The sequence below is a fragment of the Conger conger genome, chromosome 9, assembly GCF_963514075.1.
Source record: "Conger conger chromosome 9, fConCon1.1, whole genome shotgun sequence".
In the NCBI taxonomy this organism is placed as follows: Eukaryota; Metazoa; Chordata; class Actinopteri; order Anguilliformes; family Congridae; genus Conger; species Conger conger.
The window spans coordinates 22,783,715-22,804,074 of record NC_083768.1 but is presented as its reverse complement, the minus strand read 5'-3'; the positions used below and the strand labels follow the sequence as shown (position 1 = coordinate 22,804,074).

Sequence of the window (20,360 nt, the reverse complement as noted above, 5' to 3'; positions counted from 1 at the left end):
AAGTAATATTTCGTGCTTGCACGAAGTAGCTGCATGGCTAGCTACTTACGAACCTACGTACCTAATTTGATGCCACTTATTTGTATCTATCTATTTTGAAAAGTGAACCAGCTGCTTTCTTAAAATAGAAGGTTCCACTCTGAAAAGTGAACCATCTGCTTTCTTAAAATAGAAGGTTCCACTCTGAAAAGCAAAAAATCTGCTTTAAAAATAGAAAGTCCCTAAAAGCGAACAATCAGCAAGAAAGTGTAGAACAGATTGGGAAAACGTCTTACCGGGAATCAGGGAAAATGATAAGCAGCGAACCTGAGGAACGGGCCAAATTCGAGCCGTTTTAAAATTGTGAGTTTTTCGACTGAAATGAATTGGAAATGGGCCATATGACGAAACCAAAAAAATATGTGCAAGACAGTGTTAAAATATTCTTAAAAACACCCCACCGGGAAGCAGCTAAAATGATAAGCCCTGAAAAACTTTGGATTTTTTTATATGGAAATCAATAGGAAATGGGCCTAACATAATTAACCAACAGGATCAGGAAGCTGGACCTTGCGTGGTTCTGGGAGCTGAGTCTGGAGCGAAGCAGGAGACTGGACTCGGGATGGAGTAGCCAACTGGACCTTGACCGGACCTGAGAGTTGGGCCCAAGTTCGTCCCTCAAATGTTCAGAGAGTCCATCAAAAAATATATTGCACAGGCCCTTATTAATTGGGAAGAGTATTCTGATATCAGGCTGTTCCCTTGGGGGGAGTTTGCCCACCAATCGGTTTCTGACTCTCCTTATGGTGGCGGTGGAAAAACCAAAGAAACAAGTCAAAAAATAAATCCTCGAGCCCACTGGTTCTTGTACTGACTAGTTTGTTTTGTCAGGGTTGTGGGCCAAAAAGACCAAGCGATGATGAAAAGCAATGAGAAACAGCTGGGACAAGACAGGAAGGAGCATGGGGGTGGAGACACGCAATGGGGAGAGAGGTAAAGTAAGGGCTGATGTGATGCGTTGACTTATGGTAGAACCTATGCACTTGTAAATTGCTTTGGATTAAAAGCGTCTGCCAAATGACTAAAATGTAAAAATGTAAATGGGTAAAAGCAGAGAACATAGAAAAGGGAAAAACTATAGAAGGGCACGGACATGACAGTTCTGAACCATGAAAAACCATCAGAATGGGGAAAAAAATGTGATGTTTGACCGATTTTCAAGCAAACTAGTCTCTAGAGTTTGCAACAAATGGTGCAAAAAAACTAAAAAAATCCAGTGAGCAGGCTTCAGGATACAGCAGTAGAAGTCTACAAAAGAAGTCTAATAAATACCTAATAAAGTGCTCGAAGGGTGCAGTTCCTATGCAGTTTCTATACTATTTTGCCCTTTCCTTTCCAGGTCATGCAATTTGGCCCATGAATTGACAACATTTGAATTCTGCATGCACATAACACCTGCAATTTGGCCCTTCCAAAAGGAGCCAGGGGTGGGATTGAACCTGTGACGTAGCACTTGCCAATCTCAGGGCACACGGGCCCCATGGGCCCCTCCTTTCTGCAATGAGAAGAACGTGCAGTCTGTTAGGGGCCATGCTAATCTGCTCTGTATCGTTGCTATTTTAGTATATGTGCTGCCTGAGCAAGCACAAGAAACCTACCTCTTATAGGTCCTCCATTACTGGGTTCTGGCCATGGTTCTCAGTCACAGGGTGAGTGCGAAATCATGCATAGCAAGCATATATGCCTTATAAGGACAGCCTAAACTGGCAGCAGTTACAAACAAGACAAATCTGCAACCGGAAGTAACTCAAACACAAACTTTGATGTTTATTTGAACATATTTAGACATCAAAGTCCCTCCGAGGTAGGGACACGGAGTCCTGGGGTTATGAATCCTGCTATTGGCTGCATGGTGTCCTCATCTCCGACCTCCTCTTTCCCGAAGCAGTCACCAACAGCTGACGTAAGTGGCCATGCTTGAAAGAATCAGTGCAAACGGTAAAAATAACAATAGCATTAATAGGTAGGATCAGGGCATCTGACAGCAAAGAGTAACATTTGAATTCAACACAAAAGTAAACAAGGAGCCCGCCATCTTTAAATCCCAACACTTCCGGGTCTTCCCATGCATTGCCAGTAATTGCCACCAGAGGTCAGGCGTGTCATTCCTTTCACAGCACACGAAAGCTCTCCAACTAGAAAAGGGGCTACAGAGAAACTCAAAAAGACGGTGCATACACGGAAGAACATGATTCTCACAAAATGAATAAAAATACTTTAACTTCATTGTTTTTTATCAGGATCTACAGTAGCAATGAAATATGCCTGAAATGTACCTTACACAACACTATCACATAAACTTTGATTCAAGTTTTTCAAGGCAATTAATCAAAAGCACACGGTATGCGAGCACACCTGAACCATAACCAAGGTTTAGCAATGCACTAAAAAGGCACAAAAGCTCTAAAAAGCACAAAAAACGCTGAGGAAACAAATTTTTCAAAACACTTGTTTGCTCAAAATAAACCAGGAAAGCAGTATTCCGTCTTTGACCACCGTATATGAATGAAGGCAGACAAAGCAAACATCAGCTGAGTGGTTCTTCTGCATTGTCATTTTCATTAGCTGGATACTTTAGTGCAGAATTATATATTTCAATTTTCCACAAAGGCCTCTGAAAATATTGTGACAATTGTCCTTACCTGTGCCACATGCAGTGCTTCTCATATAGCCTACTCTCCCAATCTCTAACCATGCAAAATGGCCAGACACATAGAAAATGTGTGTGTGAACAGTCTGCTCAGTAGCTGGATAATCCTCACTCAGCAGCCAAGCCTTCCAGCAAATTCAGTAAAAGCCTACAAAACTGAATTTACGACATGTGTAAGGAATAATCCAGGATGAGGTGTTGGCATCTGACAGCAAGCGGGGTCCTTGTTTGTGTTTAATTCAAATGTTACCCTTTGCTGCCAGATCCCCTGATCTGTGGTGTTTGCTAAGACTAATTCAAATGAATGTTTTGGTCAATTCGGAAACTAATAGTTTCCGAATTCTGCAGGGATTGCCACTGTTCAAGAAAGCACTTTCATCCCAGGCTCCTTGTTTAATTTATTGTTCTTAACAAAGAACGATACATTGCTGTCAGTCATGTTCATGTTCAATCGATGACAAATAAATAGATAGTTAAGTGACGTATGAACATGAGAATGTAGTTTCTCTGTTTTGTTGTTGGTGTCCCATCGAAGTTGATGGACTGATGATAGGAATGGCTTCCTCCTATTAGACATATCACCTGGATGCTTGATGTCATTTCCTGTATATGTTGTTTTACAGTTAAATATGACTTTAACCCTCCTGTTCTGTTCAATAATTAGCTGTACTGTTAGCTGGCCTATAGTAACCTGGGTCATCTATTTACAACCATACAATTATGAAATTAATTTTAATATCAATATATCTTATCTTCTCAATTATTACCAATATAAACTATATTTATGGTTAGTAGTAGTTGTTATTTACCTCTGAAAGACCATAACTGTCATTCGGTTTTGATGAAAAGTCCACTATGATGAAGACAGGGAGCTAATATCATGTTAACTGTGAGAAATCAAAATGAAATGAGGTCTTTATGCATCTAAAAAAGAGCTCTTCCTGTCTGAGCCCATAGACTTTTTGTTGACTCTCCATTTCATCTATAGACCTCTGCTAGAATGAGGATCCCACTGCTCTCCAAAACCATGGCTACTATCAAGATTGGTAATTTCCAGAATATTCTTTTTGCATCAAGCTAGGAATCAGGAGCTCAAAGGCAGCCATGATGCCAGTGACAGTGACACCACCATGCGTGTGGCCCGGGGCCCATCCTTGTTACAGTGGCAGCTGAGCATGGTGGTGCTTTCAGTGGTGCTGAAGACCATTCGACCTGGCCATTCCTGGAAATATACATATGCCCTTTCTGCTGCTGCTGCTGGGGGCAGTCATCTTTCTCAAATTCACTCTCATGATCAGAAGTAAATTTCACATTGTCCTCTTGTTTGGGCACCTCCTCCACCAACTCACTATGTGACAGATGATTTTGGAAGATGCCCACATTCTCATACACTCTACACAATTGTATTTTGCCCCTCCCCCATTGTGTACAGCTGTGAAGGGTCTTGTGCAGAAAATGTTTCTCACACTACAGAGGGTAAAAAGGCTTCGACCCACACTCTGATACACAACTCTATTCTGCCCCTCCCCCACTATGGGTGAGGTGTACAGTGGTAAGCATGGATAAGAAAGAAAGGTCAGGAGGGTTCTCGGAGTCAATTTGCAAAGGAACAGTAAATGGGATTGTTTATGTATGTGTGAATGTGCATGCCCAGGCCATTGAACTGCTGAGACCTGAATCAGTTCAGAATGAACCTTGAGTCAAGCTCTGTTATGCATGGGAATCTTCTTGATGGCAGGTCACCTTGGTACATTTCTTTATTTCACCTTGGTACATCTTGTTGAATGACCCTAACATAACCTCTGTAATATAAATATGTAGAGGCGTGTGTAGCTTGTGCACCAAATTTAAATTTGTTGTTCAATTTTGGTTGAGAAACCGAATCACAGAAAGTACACATATATCCAAGTCTCAGCCAGGTGACAAACTGAAAACCAGACAACTGCATGTAAAATGAAAGAGTCTGTATGTTCACTGTATGCTCTCTTACTTTGTGCTAATAAATTCACATTTTAATGGAGCTTACAGTGTACAGCCTATTTCATTTTACAAAAACTGAGCCAAGCAAATAAAGTTCCATGTTGGAAAAATAATGTTCAGTATTGTTCCACCTATAGTAAAAAATGCACACATTTGTGTTCTCCACCGTGTGACGTCTTCTCCAGGATTAGCTAAGTATTGCTTATTTCTGCTGTTTTTAACTTTAAGTTTAGTAGTCACTGTAGTGTGATTCTGCTGTTTGTTTGCTTGTTAGTTCAACTAATGTTTATTTAGACTGCAGTGAAACCGGGTTGTGTGTTTATTTTTCTCAGGTGAGCTAGGCTATTGTCTGCAATTGAAAAAAGAGAATTAAAAGGCACACAACACGGGGCTGAATGTAATAAATGACAAGTTTATTGTTGCACAAAATGTACAAAATAACAAGCAAATGGACACCCTTCTCAGTTTCTTTCATCAATATGAAGTAATAAATCTGAAACCTATGACTACGGCAAGTCCAAAGGTCCAAGCCAAGAGCATGGGTTAGATAGACAACACATACCCAATCCAGATTCACTGAACAATAAAAATGAATTAAAAACACTGTATTTACACGTCTCGTCAGAACTTTTACAACATGCCATCTATATATTTATACAGTATATGCATGTACACATATACCTGTATAGAAAATATATTATAAGATCAAATTAAGTTTGACTTTCTAAGGGCTATGGACATCCACGGTACAGCACTGCGTTTATCTCCTTAGATTTTTTTTTTTTAATCCCCCACTTAAATTACTTATTTTTTAATTGCCTCATACTAAAAGAAGGATTTTCTAGTTGATCATAAGCACATTATTTTCATAGCCAACCAAACCCAGCTTACTTTGATGCCTGGTGGAGTAGCTTGGGGTTTTTTTTTTAGAGACTCGCGCCCTTATTTACACCGTTTCTCTCGCGACTTCGCCCGCAGCTCGCTTTGTTCTCATTGGTCGGGAGTCGGGGTCATGGGGTCGTGGACCTCGACACCCGTTTTGCGTTAGGGCAGCGGCTAAGCTAGTCTTTGTCTTCCTTGTTACCTTTTAAATATATTTTCGTAGCAGAGATGACAGTTCATGTTCTCTTGGAAGAAAATAAAATATTCCCCCCAGACTAAAAACAGTCCAGAAAACAATTTAACTTGTGTTTTTTAATGGCTATGCTCGGGCCAACTCATGGCACGGCTTTTGAGATTTATTTGATAGAGAACTGTTGGGGCCTGCATACTTAAGGGGAACTGATCTTCTCATATTGGAACACACTAACCCCTTGATGTGTAGGTCACAGTTTAGAAACAGTCAGTTACTGTAGTTAAAAGCAAAGGAGCATTATGGCAATATTTCTATAGCGAGTAAATGTTGACTGTACTATAGAATTGATGATGGATCCTGGTTTAACCCGTTACTCTGGAGACTAGTTAGTTCAGGACTAAAACACTGAAATGACTGGAGCAGATTCAGGCCATTTTACATCAAATGCTATAGCACCATTCAAAGTGAAGACTAATTCGGAGAAGTTAATTAAGGTGCAAGGTGTTATTTAATGTTCAAATTATCTACAGTGTGTTTCCAATCTCAATCTGTGTGGTGTTATTGTAGGTTTTTGTTGAAGGCCATAAAAATACCTAGTGAAAGGATTACTCTAGTATACTATTGTGTACCTGTGTGTTTTTAAAAAGCACCCCATTTTATTCAAACATCGTACAAAATAGCTTCTTGTGTTCATACTGTGCTTTTCGAGTATATACAGTATATGTATAACTCTCTGTAATTTGCATTTGGTGATTTAAATATCCTGAAAATGTTTTTTATAGTTTTATAACAAGCCTATTCAATTTCTTTATACTATATGACATGATATGTATAACTGCCCAATCAATATCATTGTAACTGAACTGAAGAAGAAGTAGCATTGAGGGAATTTATCATTTGTGCCATTTATAAAAAGAACTACATTACCCATATTGCAAGAGGCCTTGTCATGGGCTAGCTAGAGATGACTATGGGTAAAATGAGGCCATGGTGTCAAATCAAATTAATCAAAATGCAGGTACATAGAGTCTAACTGTACACTTAATTTCTAGCTTTTTTCTTTACAGTAAAACCATAGTGATGGCATTGTTTTCTTTGTGAGTGCAAAAATACTCTTCAGACTTACATTGGAATATGGACCTTTTTTCTTTTTCTTAACCGTAGAATTTTAATATAGATTCCCCATGTACTCTCCTGTCTCCTGTCTATGTTCATCTTCTACTTTGTGTGTAATTCTGTTTTAACTTTTTTTTTACTTTAATATATATCTCTATATTTTCTCCTTTTTTACAAAATGAGAGACATGAAGATGAGTGATTGACAATATATATTTTTTTCTTTTCCCCCTTTTCAGGTTATTGACATTGAAATTGTTTTGCATTTCACTCTTGTAAACAAACGGGTTTCTGAGGTTGGGTCGCCCAAGACTGTCAGCCACCCCTGTTTGTACCTTCTTTGCCTTTTCTCTCTCTCTCTCTTTCTCCCCTCTCCATCCATCCTGCTCCCTCTCCTCTCTCCCCTCCTCCCTCTCTCATTGCAGCATGGCTCTGATTTGTTTGGAGGTGCTGTCATCATTTAGATGCCGTGTCGTATACCTGTCGAAAAGAAATAGAGCGAATCTGTTTTTATCCCTGTATAAGCCAGATAGGCCTCATCATAGTGCCTGTAGATGAATCCATTCATCCTGCCAACTGCCTCCCTGTGCTTCCTGCAGGTGCCTCACACCGGATCCTCTGTACCTGGATCACTCACCATTTCTCCTCACTGACCACAAGCTAGTAGTTTCTACTGATCCCAGACTAACCCCCGGGTTCTATCTACTGACTATAGTCCAACCCTGAATCTCTGACTGCTGATCCCAGACTAGCCCTCAATTTCTAACTACTGACTACGAGACCAGCCCTGAGTCTCTGACTGCTGATCTCAGACTAGCCCTCAGTTTCTAACTACTGACTACGAGACCAGCCCTGAGTCTCTGACTGCTGATTCCAGACTAACACTCTGCTTCTACCCTGCTTTAAAATCCAGCTATAGCCAGCTCCAAATGACCAGCTACCAGCAGTTTCAAAACATAGCTTGAGCTGGTCAAACTGCGTTGAGTGCGGAGCTGGTCTGAGCTGGTCAACCAGCTATCAGCTGTTTCAAAACCTAGCTTGAGCTGTTTTTTTCAGCAGGTTAACTACTGACAGTGGTACAGCCCTGAGTCTCAGACTGCTGATCCCAGACTTGCCCATGTTCTGACATGACTGATCTCATCCTCTTGCTACCTGAAAGATGGCGCAAACAGCTGAGCCAATATTGGCAGCCCTCAGTACTTTCAGCAGTTCCCTTCTTCAGTTTCTCAGTTCATTCATTAACCCCCCACCCACCCCCAACATAAAGTGTCATGCATTCAATCAGTTCTCATTTACAGTACTGCCCTTAGTTTATGCACCTGTACTGACCTGAGTACATGCATTAGTATCCACCAGCAGTACTGACCTCAGTGCATTCAGTAGTCCCCCCTACAGTACTGGCCAGAGTACATGCATTAGTATCCCTCTGCAGTACTGACCTCAGTGCATTCAGTAGTCCCTCCACACTGTTTGAAGGCTGTTCTTTCAAAACCTTGATGCAGCCTTTCATCTGCAGAACAAAGACACAAACAGGGGCTCTGAGAGGAAATGTCATGGCTCTCTGAACCTGATCTCTCCTGCTGCTCGAATGCCATAACTCACAACCACCAGCCACTATTAGAGACACACTAGCACACTGTTCTCACAAACAAGCTTAATTTGGATGCTGTTTATTATCCAATGATCAATAAAACAACACAAAATTTGGTAGGCAGCAGTTTTTCAATATTTTTATTCATGAGATTTATGTCACCAGTGTCTTGCTGAATAAGTCTATAATCTTTTTATTAACATGCACAAATAATCTGTGATGTTATTGACATTGCTTGGGTTTCTAATTAGTATGACAGTAATTGCATTACCTATGGATGACAAGTTGTTTTGGCAATGTTTTCTCCTTAATTTTGGAATGCCCAATCATGTTGCAAAATGCATTGTCTACCTCTGAGAGCACAGACAAGCATGTGCCCTGATCTCTGAAACACATGAAGTCAGCCACCACTTCTTATCATACCAGATTGAGCCTGCACAGACGTTAGGCAGAGGAAAACACTTCACATGCAGCTAAACAGACTTCGGAGTGCCCAGTCGGCTAGCAGAGGTAACTGGTGCATGATGGGACAGACACAGTCATCCGGCCTGACTGATACCTGAGCAACCCGACTGACTCCCAGGGCAACGTCCAATCAGCCGTACTATCACCCTGTCACGCAGCTGGCCAAATGCGGCACTGGCACAGTCCGAATTCAGTACCAGACTGTGGGGCCAACCCATGCACTAGAATGGTGCCATAACAGCAGGAGCTCCCTTCTAATACGTCTTTAACACTAGCACTTTCAGCTGATCCACAGCCTCCCTGGCATTGGCAGTGCACTGAAAAGCCATTATCTCTGCCATTTTGGTCAAGTTGTTTCGGCGTCTCTGACCCCTTTGCTAGCAACGGCCATGCTAGTCCTGCCTCTCTCCCCCTCTGTCTCTCTCTGGTGTCCCACCCTGGGGGCGGTCAGGAGGCTCTTACGTCGATCTTGGAGGTCTTGGCGAAGGCGCCCACGGGGTGGACGTGGTCATAGAGGATGATGACACCCACCATCACCCGCATGCAGAACAGCATGGTGTCCGTGTTGGTGAAGCGGCACCTGTACTCGCTGCGGACAGACGGACGGACGGAGGACAGAGAGGGACCAGTTAGGGACTTGAGGTAAAACCCCTGGACACGGCTCACTCTGTTACCCTTAACTGGATTAACAGAGCTTCTCTCCCCAGTCTCCTCCTCAGATGGTGGGCGGTGAGAGTTTAGCTGTAAAATGGCCGCTGTGACAGGTGGGCGGATGCTGCACATTGGTAGTGGATGAAGTGAGTCCTGATTTAATTTGAAAGTGCTTTCGGATCAAAGGCTATTTTAATGTAATCCATTAGTGTCATGATCCATTTTTATTCCAGATGGTCTGCTCTGTGCATTTCTGCTATTATAAAACCAAACAAAGCCAGCCTCATCATTGTTCCTGTCTTAGCCTGCATATAGTTACATAGGTTGTGTAAGTTGTGTGTAAACAGAGATCTAGTTGTGTTAGAAAATGTCAAGAACAGATATTTTCCTCTTGCAGGTAACAATTTAAATATTTATCTGGGAGCCATCTTGAAAGTCAGGACTCCATGCTGTGTGAAGGAAGTGGTTTAAGGGGTACAGGGGAGAGAAAGACTGGGATGGAGGTGGAACTCACGGGGTCTCCAGCATGACTCGGCATACACACGCCATGGTGCTCAAGCAGTCTGTCGTATCCTCAATCGGCAGGGTCTTGTTCTGAAACAAAAGCTGACGTTGGTACTGTACCATACACAGCCACTAGAGGGAGCACCTTAACAGTGGGTGCCTGTACCTATGGTCCTCTCTTGTGCATGTTCCTTTGTGTGTGCCTACATGGATCACAATGTAAGGGACCAATGAAACCAAAGGAGAATCGAGAGAAAATGTCTCCTGTTGACGACTCACCTCTGACACAAACTTAGTGGTGGCGTTGCTGAGGGTCTTCAGCATGGGCGTAGCCTCCGCATAGAATAGTGACATTCGATTGGCCATTTCATTGTTCACCTCGTTCTCAGCATCCAGCTGCAGCGGGAGGGGTAAAAGGGGCGTTTATTGTCATTATTCAAAAGGTAACAGAGAGTGAGGTCGACAAGCACTCTGTTGAGCATGTACAGTGTGGGTTTCCCACACTTACAACACGCAATCAGTGGAGCGTCTGGAATATTCGGCGTGATCTTTATCCGCTAATTGGATTTTATCAGCGTGACATCGGTCTTAACAGCCCGCCACAGAGTTCAGTTACCTGCTGGTTGTTTAGTCGGTTCCTGCTGATAGTCCTCCTGTAATAACTGAAGTCATTCTGAATAGCTGGATTTGTCATCTGCAGAGAGAGAGAGAGAGAGAGAGAGAGAGAGGGATAATCATAATTGAGGAAAACTAGGAATAATTCAGGAATCGTGCCAGTTTGTGTGTGTTTGAGGTTCCTCAATTAGTAAATTGACATGGATTCTTTCAAAAACTATCTAGTTCTAGCTCTGCTGTGATGGGTAGGAATCCAGAGTTGAGGCAGTGACCTCCCAAATGTCAGTTGCAGAAGGAAAGAGGGCTATATTCTGCTGATTGAGTGTGCTTCACTAAATCCTCTAGTGGCAGGATTCCATCCCGGATTAAAGCAGTTTCCCTTAGTTACACATCTGAGGCTGTAAATAAGACAGAGGTTAATCTTGTATCGTAAGGGTGTAAGGTGAGCTAGGAGGCATACGTGTTTAATGAATTGAATCCTTGATGTTAATTCGGCTGCAACACTTTCAATAAAACATGGAGTGTTGATTTCCAGTTTATGCGACACTCACTGTGTACTTCAAAACGATTTACCGGGCAGGGGTAAATGAAGAAGGAACAGATATCTGGATATGTTTCATATTGCATGTGACAGAATTTCTGATTGAACGTCAGGATTTTACGTCTTCCGACAAATCCACGGTCAGATCAGAGCCGGGTTTATATTGCCATGGAAACAGCCTTGTCCTCTCTTTCTCTCACCTTGAGCTCGTCGAAGCTGAGAGTGAAGTGCAGGATCTCGGCGAACTGCTTGGCCAGAGCCTGCTCCCGCTCCAGGTGCTGCATGGGAGCGTAGGGAGGGCTCGTTAGCGCCTCCAACAGGCTGCGCAGTGCGTTCTCTGAAATGGCAAACACAGCTTGTCAGCTGGCCATTCATCAAGGACAGCACATCCCTTTCAGTTTACCAGGGCTGGGCAACCACAGACCTTAAGCCTAGTTATGGACAGACACGTAGACCAAGATCATATTCACATTGACATATGACATACATATTAAAACCACAAAATACTTTTAAAAAGATTAAATGTTTTTAAAAAGAAACATACTTTTTTGTGTTAATTTACTGCTGATTCTTGGTGGTGTGACTGACTGCAGACTACGGCTGCTTCAACAGATTTCTAGTACAACAACCCTCTTCTTCGCACTATAGTCCACACATATATGGCTCTGTTTAACTGCATATCAGGTAAATTTCATCCTCCATTTTAGTCTATGCTATGGAGCCGGTCCAGTTTTAATCCCACTGACTTTACTTAATCTTGTCAGGCTTATGCTCCTTTTAATGCTGACTCTGTGCAATTATCAGGATTTCACCCGCATTTTCACCATCTGCCAATCACAGCTCTCCCCTTCCTGGCACATTCAGGTGAATTAAGTGTCAAACTAACTGATTAAGAGGGAACTGCAATTTTCTTAAGTGGCACAGCAGTAGCTAGATAACAGAAACAGGAATAGATATTGATTTCAGCATTCTGCTCATGTCTCGAGATCCCTATTTAACACAACGCTCAGCTGAAACACATTCCGCATCCAGCCAGTTACCGACAACTGATTAACCAATCACAAACAACACATTCACACTCATTAATCAGGAACAACAAATCATTGCTACCTATTATCTTTCAGCATCGATGCAATTCATTAGGTACGCAGTCAGCATAATGGTAGAATACAGGAAAAGGTGAATGCCATGCTGTTTGAATCCTCATTTAATGTGAGGTCCGGAGAATGAAGTACAGAAAACCAGGTATACGATCAAAACAGCAATGAGCAGCAGCCAAAGCTGCATTAATTATGCGCCTTGCGATTCTCTTTCATGTGGCTCCAGACCTGTACCTCTGCCAAAACCACAAGTCCCAGGGGCCCCCGCTGCTTCATACCGAAGTCACTGAGCCAGTATTGTGACTGATATTTTGTTTGTCACCAAAAGCTCAATGAATCTGCGTATCAGTGCACTTCAGGTCCTGGTTGTCTTTCAGCCAAGGCGATCATTTAAACGTGCAGTGATGTATAAAAACAATGATTCTCAAAGCCACAGGTCAACCATATGTCAACAGCATACAACTGAAAGCTGATTTTTCTAAAAGAGCCCTGTACAGTTTATAGCTTGATCCATGGAGTTGTTCTACAGGAACGATATGTGAAATCCTGGTGAAAATCTACTGCAGGCTCAGTTGAGACTTTTAAAAGCTGCAGGATCATCATAATGTCATCATTATGTAATGTCTGTAGTCAGCATGTTTCACAGCTTTCCCCAGCCTGCTATACAAATATTCTTATTTATACTTCATCTGCACAGCCTCAATAACTGGGGCAGGTAAAGCTAATAATTCTTACTTTTGTTCCATTTCAGATTTTCATAAGTGGAGCTTGATTGAAGGCACTGCAAATTAGCTAGTAAATCAATGTATCAATAAGTGATAGATTTTAAATGAACCAACAATGTTAGCTGAGAATTAGAAGGTTCTGTCTGCGTCTGAGTAGTTTTGATATATTGAGCTTCAAAGATTCCAAAGTGAATGGGCTCCAAGCAGATGCAATTTTTAAAATGTGCTTTTTTCATAGTGGTATATAAAAAAAAAAACTTCATACATGTATGTAGTGCCCTATAAACAACATATTTTTCACAAAAATGTCAGTTAGAACTGACATGCTCACGTCATGTACAACCATTGAATGTTTAAATCGCCAGCATTTTCCTGTCTATCTCTGTTCCCTGTACATATACATATACTATCCCTGTTCAAACTCTACCTTAGTCCCCCCTCCTGATTTACCCCGCCCCCCCCTTCTGATACCCCTATCCCTGCAAAAAAAAAAAAAAAATTGCACTTATGATGACGACTATGTTTAGAACAGCAGTCCAGGTGTATTTTTCTAGTTCTGGATGTGATGCTTTGACTTGTGGTAGAACCTATGCACTTGTAAGTCGCTTTGGATTAAAAGCGTCTGCCAAATGACTAAAATGTAAATGTAAAATATAGCTAAATTTGAATTCACCACACATAATTAAAGCCCTTAGTGATTTCTTTTATCCCACAACCGTGTTGAATCCATCTTCTAAAAGTCTGTAAAATAAAATGAAGTGTGCTGCTCAGAGAGAAATCCATTCCCAGCATCAAATATGCAACAGTGTTTCTATTAAAACATATATTTTTGTCAACTGCTGGGACCCTTCAGAAACCTGAACCGCTGTAGCAGTCAGCAGAAAGGCCTATCCGTGTGTTTACACCGAAGTGTCGTTGGGTAAACTGGGACAGGAGAATCAGGGAGGATGCTGGGTAAGCTGAGGAAGCCATTAGAGCGGTGGGAGGGCAACAGCGGCTTCGCAGCGAGAGACAAACAGGTGCCATCAGTATTCACATCCCCACTCAACATGGCTGATCCTGTCACCATGGGAACGGTGCTGTGAGGTCAGCAGTCGGGAGTAGGGGGTTGAACATTTTGGGGGGGGGTGCAAACAGCTGCCTTCAATGGAGACTCTTTATGTACTGGCTCAGGAAATGGCGTACAAAATCCAAAAATGATGGGTGCTCTCAAATCGCATATGCTGCAGTGCTTAATTCATGTTCTGATTGCTGTGTGGATACGACGCACCACGCACCCAGCCTGAGAGAGAACTCGTAGAAGCGCTTCAGTTTGGCCACCAGGGGGCAGACTGCATTCCAAGCCTTCTCCTGCAACTGGAGGTCACTTGGGTTCTGAATAGCCTGGAAAGACAGTATCACCCATGTTGTGTACAGTTCTAGCGACATTACAGTACAGTAACATCTATAGTCAATTGGACAAAGAAGCTAATTCAATATCTCATATTGGACTACTACTGTTTGGATTAGCCAAGTTCTTCATTATTAAGCTATATCCATGAGTTAATTAAAAATTCTTATCACTTGTTTAGCAGATTAAAGCTTTACCACTGAAAAATGCAAAGGTCTAAATGTAATGGACAAAGCTTCAGTACCCTAAATCACTTCTGTTTATGATGTTAATTTAAACAATATAGTAATATATTGTTCTTACCTCTCTTATCTCCTGCCCTGCCCCATTGTAAGACTGCAGCTCCGCCAGTATCCCATGAGCCTCTTCTAGCACGGCACTAACCTGGTTCCATACAGCCGTCTCGGCCTCTGTGGGCTGGGCATCTGCACAGAGAGGGGAGAGAGGAGATGGCCAGGGAGAGGGAGGCAGGGACCGGGGTGTTGAGGTGAGAGAAGGCAAGCCAAGCGTACCTCAGTTCCAGTGTCACAGAGCCATTCTGTCACACTGGTGGTGTTGAAGTCTGCTTTAACAGAGCATTTGCTATCTGCAACATGGAGCTTACAGTTTACAGTGTAATCCACAGTGTGAGAGAATGTACACATTTTTGGCTTGGTCTTGACCAACTGTGAGAGAAGCACCAGTTAGCACCAGTAACGGCCGGCCGGGGTGGAGTAAAGCGATTTAGGGGAGGTTGAGTACATGGACCCACGCTGGGTGGCAGAAGAAGGGGCAGCTTTGAGTGCCGGTGTATAATCCGTCTGCTTCGCCCAGACTGACAGCTGTTTCTCCCTGGAGATCCCGTCGCTAATGCCATCGCGTATTAGGGAGAGAACGCTGTGAGGAACATCTGTCCAGCGGGCGAGATTGCGTGCTTCCCTCTTCTTCTCTCTCCCACTCTTTCTCTCGGGGCTGTGAACTTTATTAGAAGCGGGAGCCTTTATCAATCAGCGAAGGCTTTGCCAGACAGCAAAAAGGCTCTGAGCAGCAAAGTGGTGTGAGCAGTAAGTCTTAAATCTCAATTCCTGGGTAAGGCTTTGCGGCTGTGCTCAGTCTAATTGAGTCCTGGAGAAAAAAAAACAAAGCGCTATGGGAGATACATCAGCATTGTTAAAAATGAATAAACAATGTAATGTAATAAAAAATAATATCTCCCGCGCTCTCGAGTGGCTTGGACGTGAAAGGCGGTTGCCATGCGCTGGGCCCTTTAGCCACGCTATTTCAGGCTCACGCCTCCACTGTGGCTTCAGCCAGTTAAGGCCGGGCGTCAGAAGCTGACCACAGTTCATGCTTTATTCTGCCAGTGGTCGGGCGGGTTTAAGTCAGCCTGGTTTCCTCAGGTTACCAGGCAACACGGCAGGCCCCTGCGAGCTACCACTTATTGTCACTGATTGACGCGCCTCTTCTCCAATCGGAGCTAGCGCTCCTGTGGTGCTGCATGGCCTGCAGAGGGTATGGACTGCACTTCCCTCAGCTACTTCATTCCATACTCCGGAGAAATAAATTGGAAATATTTTCTTGGATGGAAAAACATATGAGTTTAACCAGTGGAGCGAATACTGGAGAATATATCCTTTCAAAAAATATTCCAGATTTCATATAGACCGTATAATATTTACTCATGGGGTCAACTTGCCTTGCTACAGGCAGACTAGCTTATCTTGGATTTTGCCGCAGTGTGTTGTAGACTTAAATTCCGGCTAGGGATCTAGAGGAAGCTACTGACCAATACTCCAGCTGGACTGGTCTTATAGGGTTAAATACACACTGTTTAAAAGTGTGCAAGGTACCCTTGCAGAGTCGAAGGCCAGGCCCGTCTCATTCTGTCAAATTGTGTCTGTTACGGTAAGTTACACAGCTAATGTTCGTGGCTGATGGCCATATCAAACAGCCAATCAGCAGATCCCCCAGGCACTATTTATCTCTTCCTCTTTTTCTCTCCCCGCTTTCCTCTTGTCTGTTTGTTCCCCTCTCTTTAGAATTTTTCTTTCTCTCTTCCTCTCTCTTCTTCCTCTCTCTGTTTTTGTTAACAGAGTTAATGCAGTGCAGGCCCCATACGCACACTGCGGCCATGTCTGTGGGCAGAGCTGAGGAGGACATTTGTGGTTTGTAGCTGATGGCTTTGGGCAGGCAGGATGAACAAGCAGGACTGTCCATGCGTGTGTGTGTGTGTGTTTGCTTTTCCTTTTTTATAAAGAACTGACAGGAAGAGGTACCCAAGCCCTTGGTGTGTGTGTGCTTATGGGCTTGCGTGTGTTTGTGTGCGTGCGGGTGTGTGAATGAGTGAGGATTCGATCGTCTTCCACTAATGTCTACCCCACTGAGAGCTGTAGGAACGCCACAGTGCTCTGTATTGATATAGGAATCAATTGACAGTATTTTCCACTGGTCAAGCCATTACTGTGAATCTTTCATTTCACATTGTCAAATGTTCCTCTTTGCCAATTCTCTCAAATTCTAAGAACAGAATCAGGCTTTGGGCTGCAGTACGGTGACCACTATTACCTGAACTACTTAGTTCAGCAACAGCAGAGGAACAACATCATTTGTTTATTAAATTGGATTATGAGGTGGTTCTGTTGCTACACCACATGGTTTCCTTCCTAAAAGACTAGAGCCACAGGTAGGTGCCAACTTCACAGAGATTCGAGGAGCCAGAAGTTCACACCTGCCAAATGAGCCTTTATGGGTTTTTTTTTCTCTAAGAGTGTTGTTCTCCAGGGAGACTGTGTCCTCTCGTGCCTGATTCTGTTTGGCTACACAAGCAAGCTCCATGGCAGATTAGCCTAACTTAATAAACATATTTTTACAAATGAATTTAGTCATAGGAACAGTGAGGATTTCAGAGGGGCAGGAGTGCCCAGCTCTGATCTTAGAGGGCTGCAGTCTGTAAAATTTTCGTTTAATGAGCACCAGAATCATCAGCTAACATTTGCCCCAAACTGAAACAGCTGAGCCCCTGGACCGTATTACGGAGAGCTCTGGCTGTTTGGCGATTGAGCCCGTCAGAATGCAGCCCTGCCAGACCAGGTCTGGACACGCCCGCGACAGAGGAGCGCGTCTCGACCCTCCAGAGGGGAGCGTAGTTGTTAGGTCGTGGAGACACTGGAAGAGGATAACAGGAGGGAAAGAGAGGTTAGAGGAGGGTTAACAGAGGCCCGCCGGCGAGTGGGCGAAGCTGGAAAACGGGGTTAGCGAGTAAAGGACGGCGGCGTCGGCGTTGCTGCTCGCCCACAGGCCTCGCTCACTCCCCACACACAGAACGCAGCGTGGGACAGCTTCGCAAAGGAAACGAAAGGAGAGACGATGGCGGAATGGGCATGACCATAGATTGGTGTAGTAACCGTACAATTATCAAAGAAATAATTGTACTGGGAGACGCAGACGACTGAGCAGGCATGGCATTCTGGTGAGGCAAAATGGTCGCACAATGACCAATGGCTGTGCCTTGTTCAGACGCGATGGCATCTGATTGATAACAGATTTTGGCATATTGTTTTTGTGCATTTGTACCATTTGGTCAGGTTTGAGTTACTTTTTGTAAAGGTTATTAGACCTTGAAACACCATAGCGTTTATTTTGTATATTGGTTTGCACTATACTTTAACTTCTATGGACTCACATACTTTTCTGTTATTTTTCTTTTCTATGCATTCAATTTGTGCTAATCATGGCTCATATTTATAGAAGTTGAAAAGGCACAAAACACAAAATAAACGTTTTCTGAATGCCAGCCTCTAACATACAAAACAGGACAACTGAGGTAAAGACATGAGAAGAGGTAATAACTTAAAAATAATAATGCAAAAAATAAGAAGCCAATGGTCTCACGTTCAAAGTCAAGGAAAACTATTTGGCCATGCTCAAGTTCGGCGCAAGACAGCACTTTCAGGAGATTTCCCATGAGTCCCCTGGAACAGAAGAAGGGAGAGGCATGTGGGTGAGGGGTGTGTGTGTGAGTGTGTGTGCTGAGTGGGCGTGAGGGGGGGGGGATTGAAAGGGGCTGGCTGGGGAGAGGTGGAGGCTGACTGGGCAGTGGTAGGAGGGCTTTGGAGGGGGGCGCTGCCATGTTCATTCAGACTCACAGACACTCTCTCTTACGCCCTGGCTCATATGTCCACTACCCCCCACCCATTCCATTTCTCCCCAGAATAGCCTAAGGGGACCCCCATAATGGCAGACTGTCCCCTGGTGTTCTGTTTAACAGAAGGGCATCCTCTGTGGCAGGAAGGAGTCAAGGGGGGAAAGGGAAATATGTGTGAAATGGGGGAGGTTCCTTCCCAGTGGATGCAGTGATGTAATTGGGCAGGACGAGTGGTGGATGATGATCCAGAGTGAGATGAAAGAGTGTCTGGAAATAAGAAAATGCACGCCAACATAAACCCCACCTTCTCCAATTCTCATGCCCCCCCCTCCACCCCACCCAGACTTCACTGCCACCCCCTCACCCCCACCCTCTGCCCCCCTACCCCTCCCCCACCCCCGGGGCTCACACACACATCAATGAGCACTTACTTTCAAAGTCCAGGAAAAAATGTGGACAGTTCTCTAAATCCTTGCCAAGGACCTTAATGAGGTTCCCCATGGCCGGCAAACCTAAGTAGGGAAGACAGTAACAGACATACAGTACAGAGTAACTCTCTCCCTCTCCAACTCTCTTTCTCCTTCTCAGTCTCCACCTCAAAGCCCACTCACATGCTTAAAGGTACAATAGGTAAGATTTTTGTGTCAAAACATTGCTACAAGATCATTGTAAATCCCTTCCTATCATTGAAAAAGGCTCACTGACATGTTGACTCACCCTCTGCCTGTGTTTATAGTCCTTAAATTCGGGTTTCAAAATATGCAGTTGACGGGCCGGCACTCTGTACCAAAACATCAAATAGCTGTACAATAATTTGTTCTAATTGCCACAGCCAATGGCGGTTCAACGTCAGCGCATTCACAAAGAAGGGGGAGGGATAAACAGTGTTGTGGTTTGAGCGTGTTTGTTGCTCCAATTCCTCTCTTGTCTGTTAGAAGTCCGAAATGAAATATTGTACCTTTAATAATTCCCAACAACTCAAAATGTTATCCCCTTCCCAAAAAATACCTTGGTCTACAAATTAAGTGTATTAAACATGCATATGCAAATCCCAAGTTAATGAATGATGTTGACATATTGTCTGTTGTCATATTTGTATATTTTTAAATTAATTTAATGCTGTAATGAATGATGTTTTATTTCTGTTAATCAGTTTTTCTCACATTAGGACATTTTATGTTTCTCACAGAGAACAGAGGGCATGTCTGTTAGTGCTGGAAGGCATGCAGGTGTATGGCAGTTATTTACGATGTTGGCTTCAGACAAAATCATTCAGGTTATATTTACCAACTCTATATGAGACAGTGGTGCAGTTCACCTGTGCTAATATTTACAGTAACAATTCACAGAAAAATTCTCTATAGGTATGAGTGGTGATTTGCCTCACTCTATGATACTTACTGAAGAGAACAGTACTTCAGTACACTCCAAGGCAATAAAGGAAGGATATAGCAGAAGACAGATGTTTTGGTTATGTGGTTAACCAGGAATTTGAACAGTTATTAGGCATTTGCATTCACGCTTGATGGTAACCGACATCTTGCATCCTTCCAGACACATGAAAGAGTACGGCCTTCAGACGAAGGGAAGCACTGACCACTTTTCACACCCTTGTGTCTGTATTCGACCATAAAGAACCCGTCTCTCGAAAGAGTACACCGTCACGGCGTGGCGACACACCAGTGCTCCTCTTAGTGGACTTTGTTCCTGCCACTTCTGGGATGTGTAGTCCAATATGTATCCTTCAATGGCTGCCTTTTTAATTCACTCTGAATTAAAGCGTCAGCCCAGTAAAT

General features: G+C 43.3%; 1 protein-coding gene and 1 pseudogene across 8 annotated transcripts in view; both read right to left on the bottom strand.

Moving 5' to 3' along the window:
- Positions 1-1,562: 1,562 nt before the first annotated feature.
- Positions 1,563-1,626, bottom strand: LOC133138034 (U6 spliceosomal RNA; annotated as a pseudogene).
- Positions 1,627-5,061: 3,435 nt separating this feature from the next.
- fam49al (family with sequence similarity 49 member A, like) overlaps positions 5,062-20,360 on the bottom strand; it is a 34,840-nt gene continuing 19,541 nt past the window's right edge. For 2 of the 8 annotated variants that reach the window (XM_061254690.1, XM_061254693.1), the window contains 11 exons: positions 18,996-19,076; positions 18,312-18,391; positions 14,745-14,866; positions 14,329-14,434; positions 11,427-11,563; positions 10,687-10,764; positions 10,350-10,466; positions 10,081-10,160; positions 9,378-9,504; positions 8,226-8,369; positions 5,062-7,339 (listed from right to left, as the gene is read on the bottom strand). In XM_061254690.1, coding sequence (XP_061110674.1) covers positions 7,316-7,339; positions 8,226-8,369; positions 9,378-9,504; positions 10,081-10,160; positions 10,350-10,466; positions 10,687-10,764; positions 11,427-11,563; positions 14,329-14,434; positions 14,745-14,866; positions 18,312-18,384 — 1,008 coding nt within the window. In that variant the 5' untranslated portion in view covers positions 18,385-18,391; positions 18,996-19,076 and the 3' untranslated portion in view covers positions 5,062-7,315. The remainder of the gene's footprint in view (positions 7,340-8,225; positions 8,370-9,377; positions 9,505-10,080; positions 10,161-10,349; positions 10,467-10,686; positions 10,765-11,426; positions 11,564-14,328; positions 14,435-14,744; positions 14,867-18,311; positions 18,392-18,995; positions 19,077-20,360) is intronic. The other 6 variants (XM_061254689.1, XM_061254692.1, XM_061254694.1 and 3 more) reach the window with 4 other exon arrangements.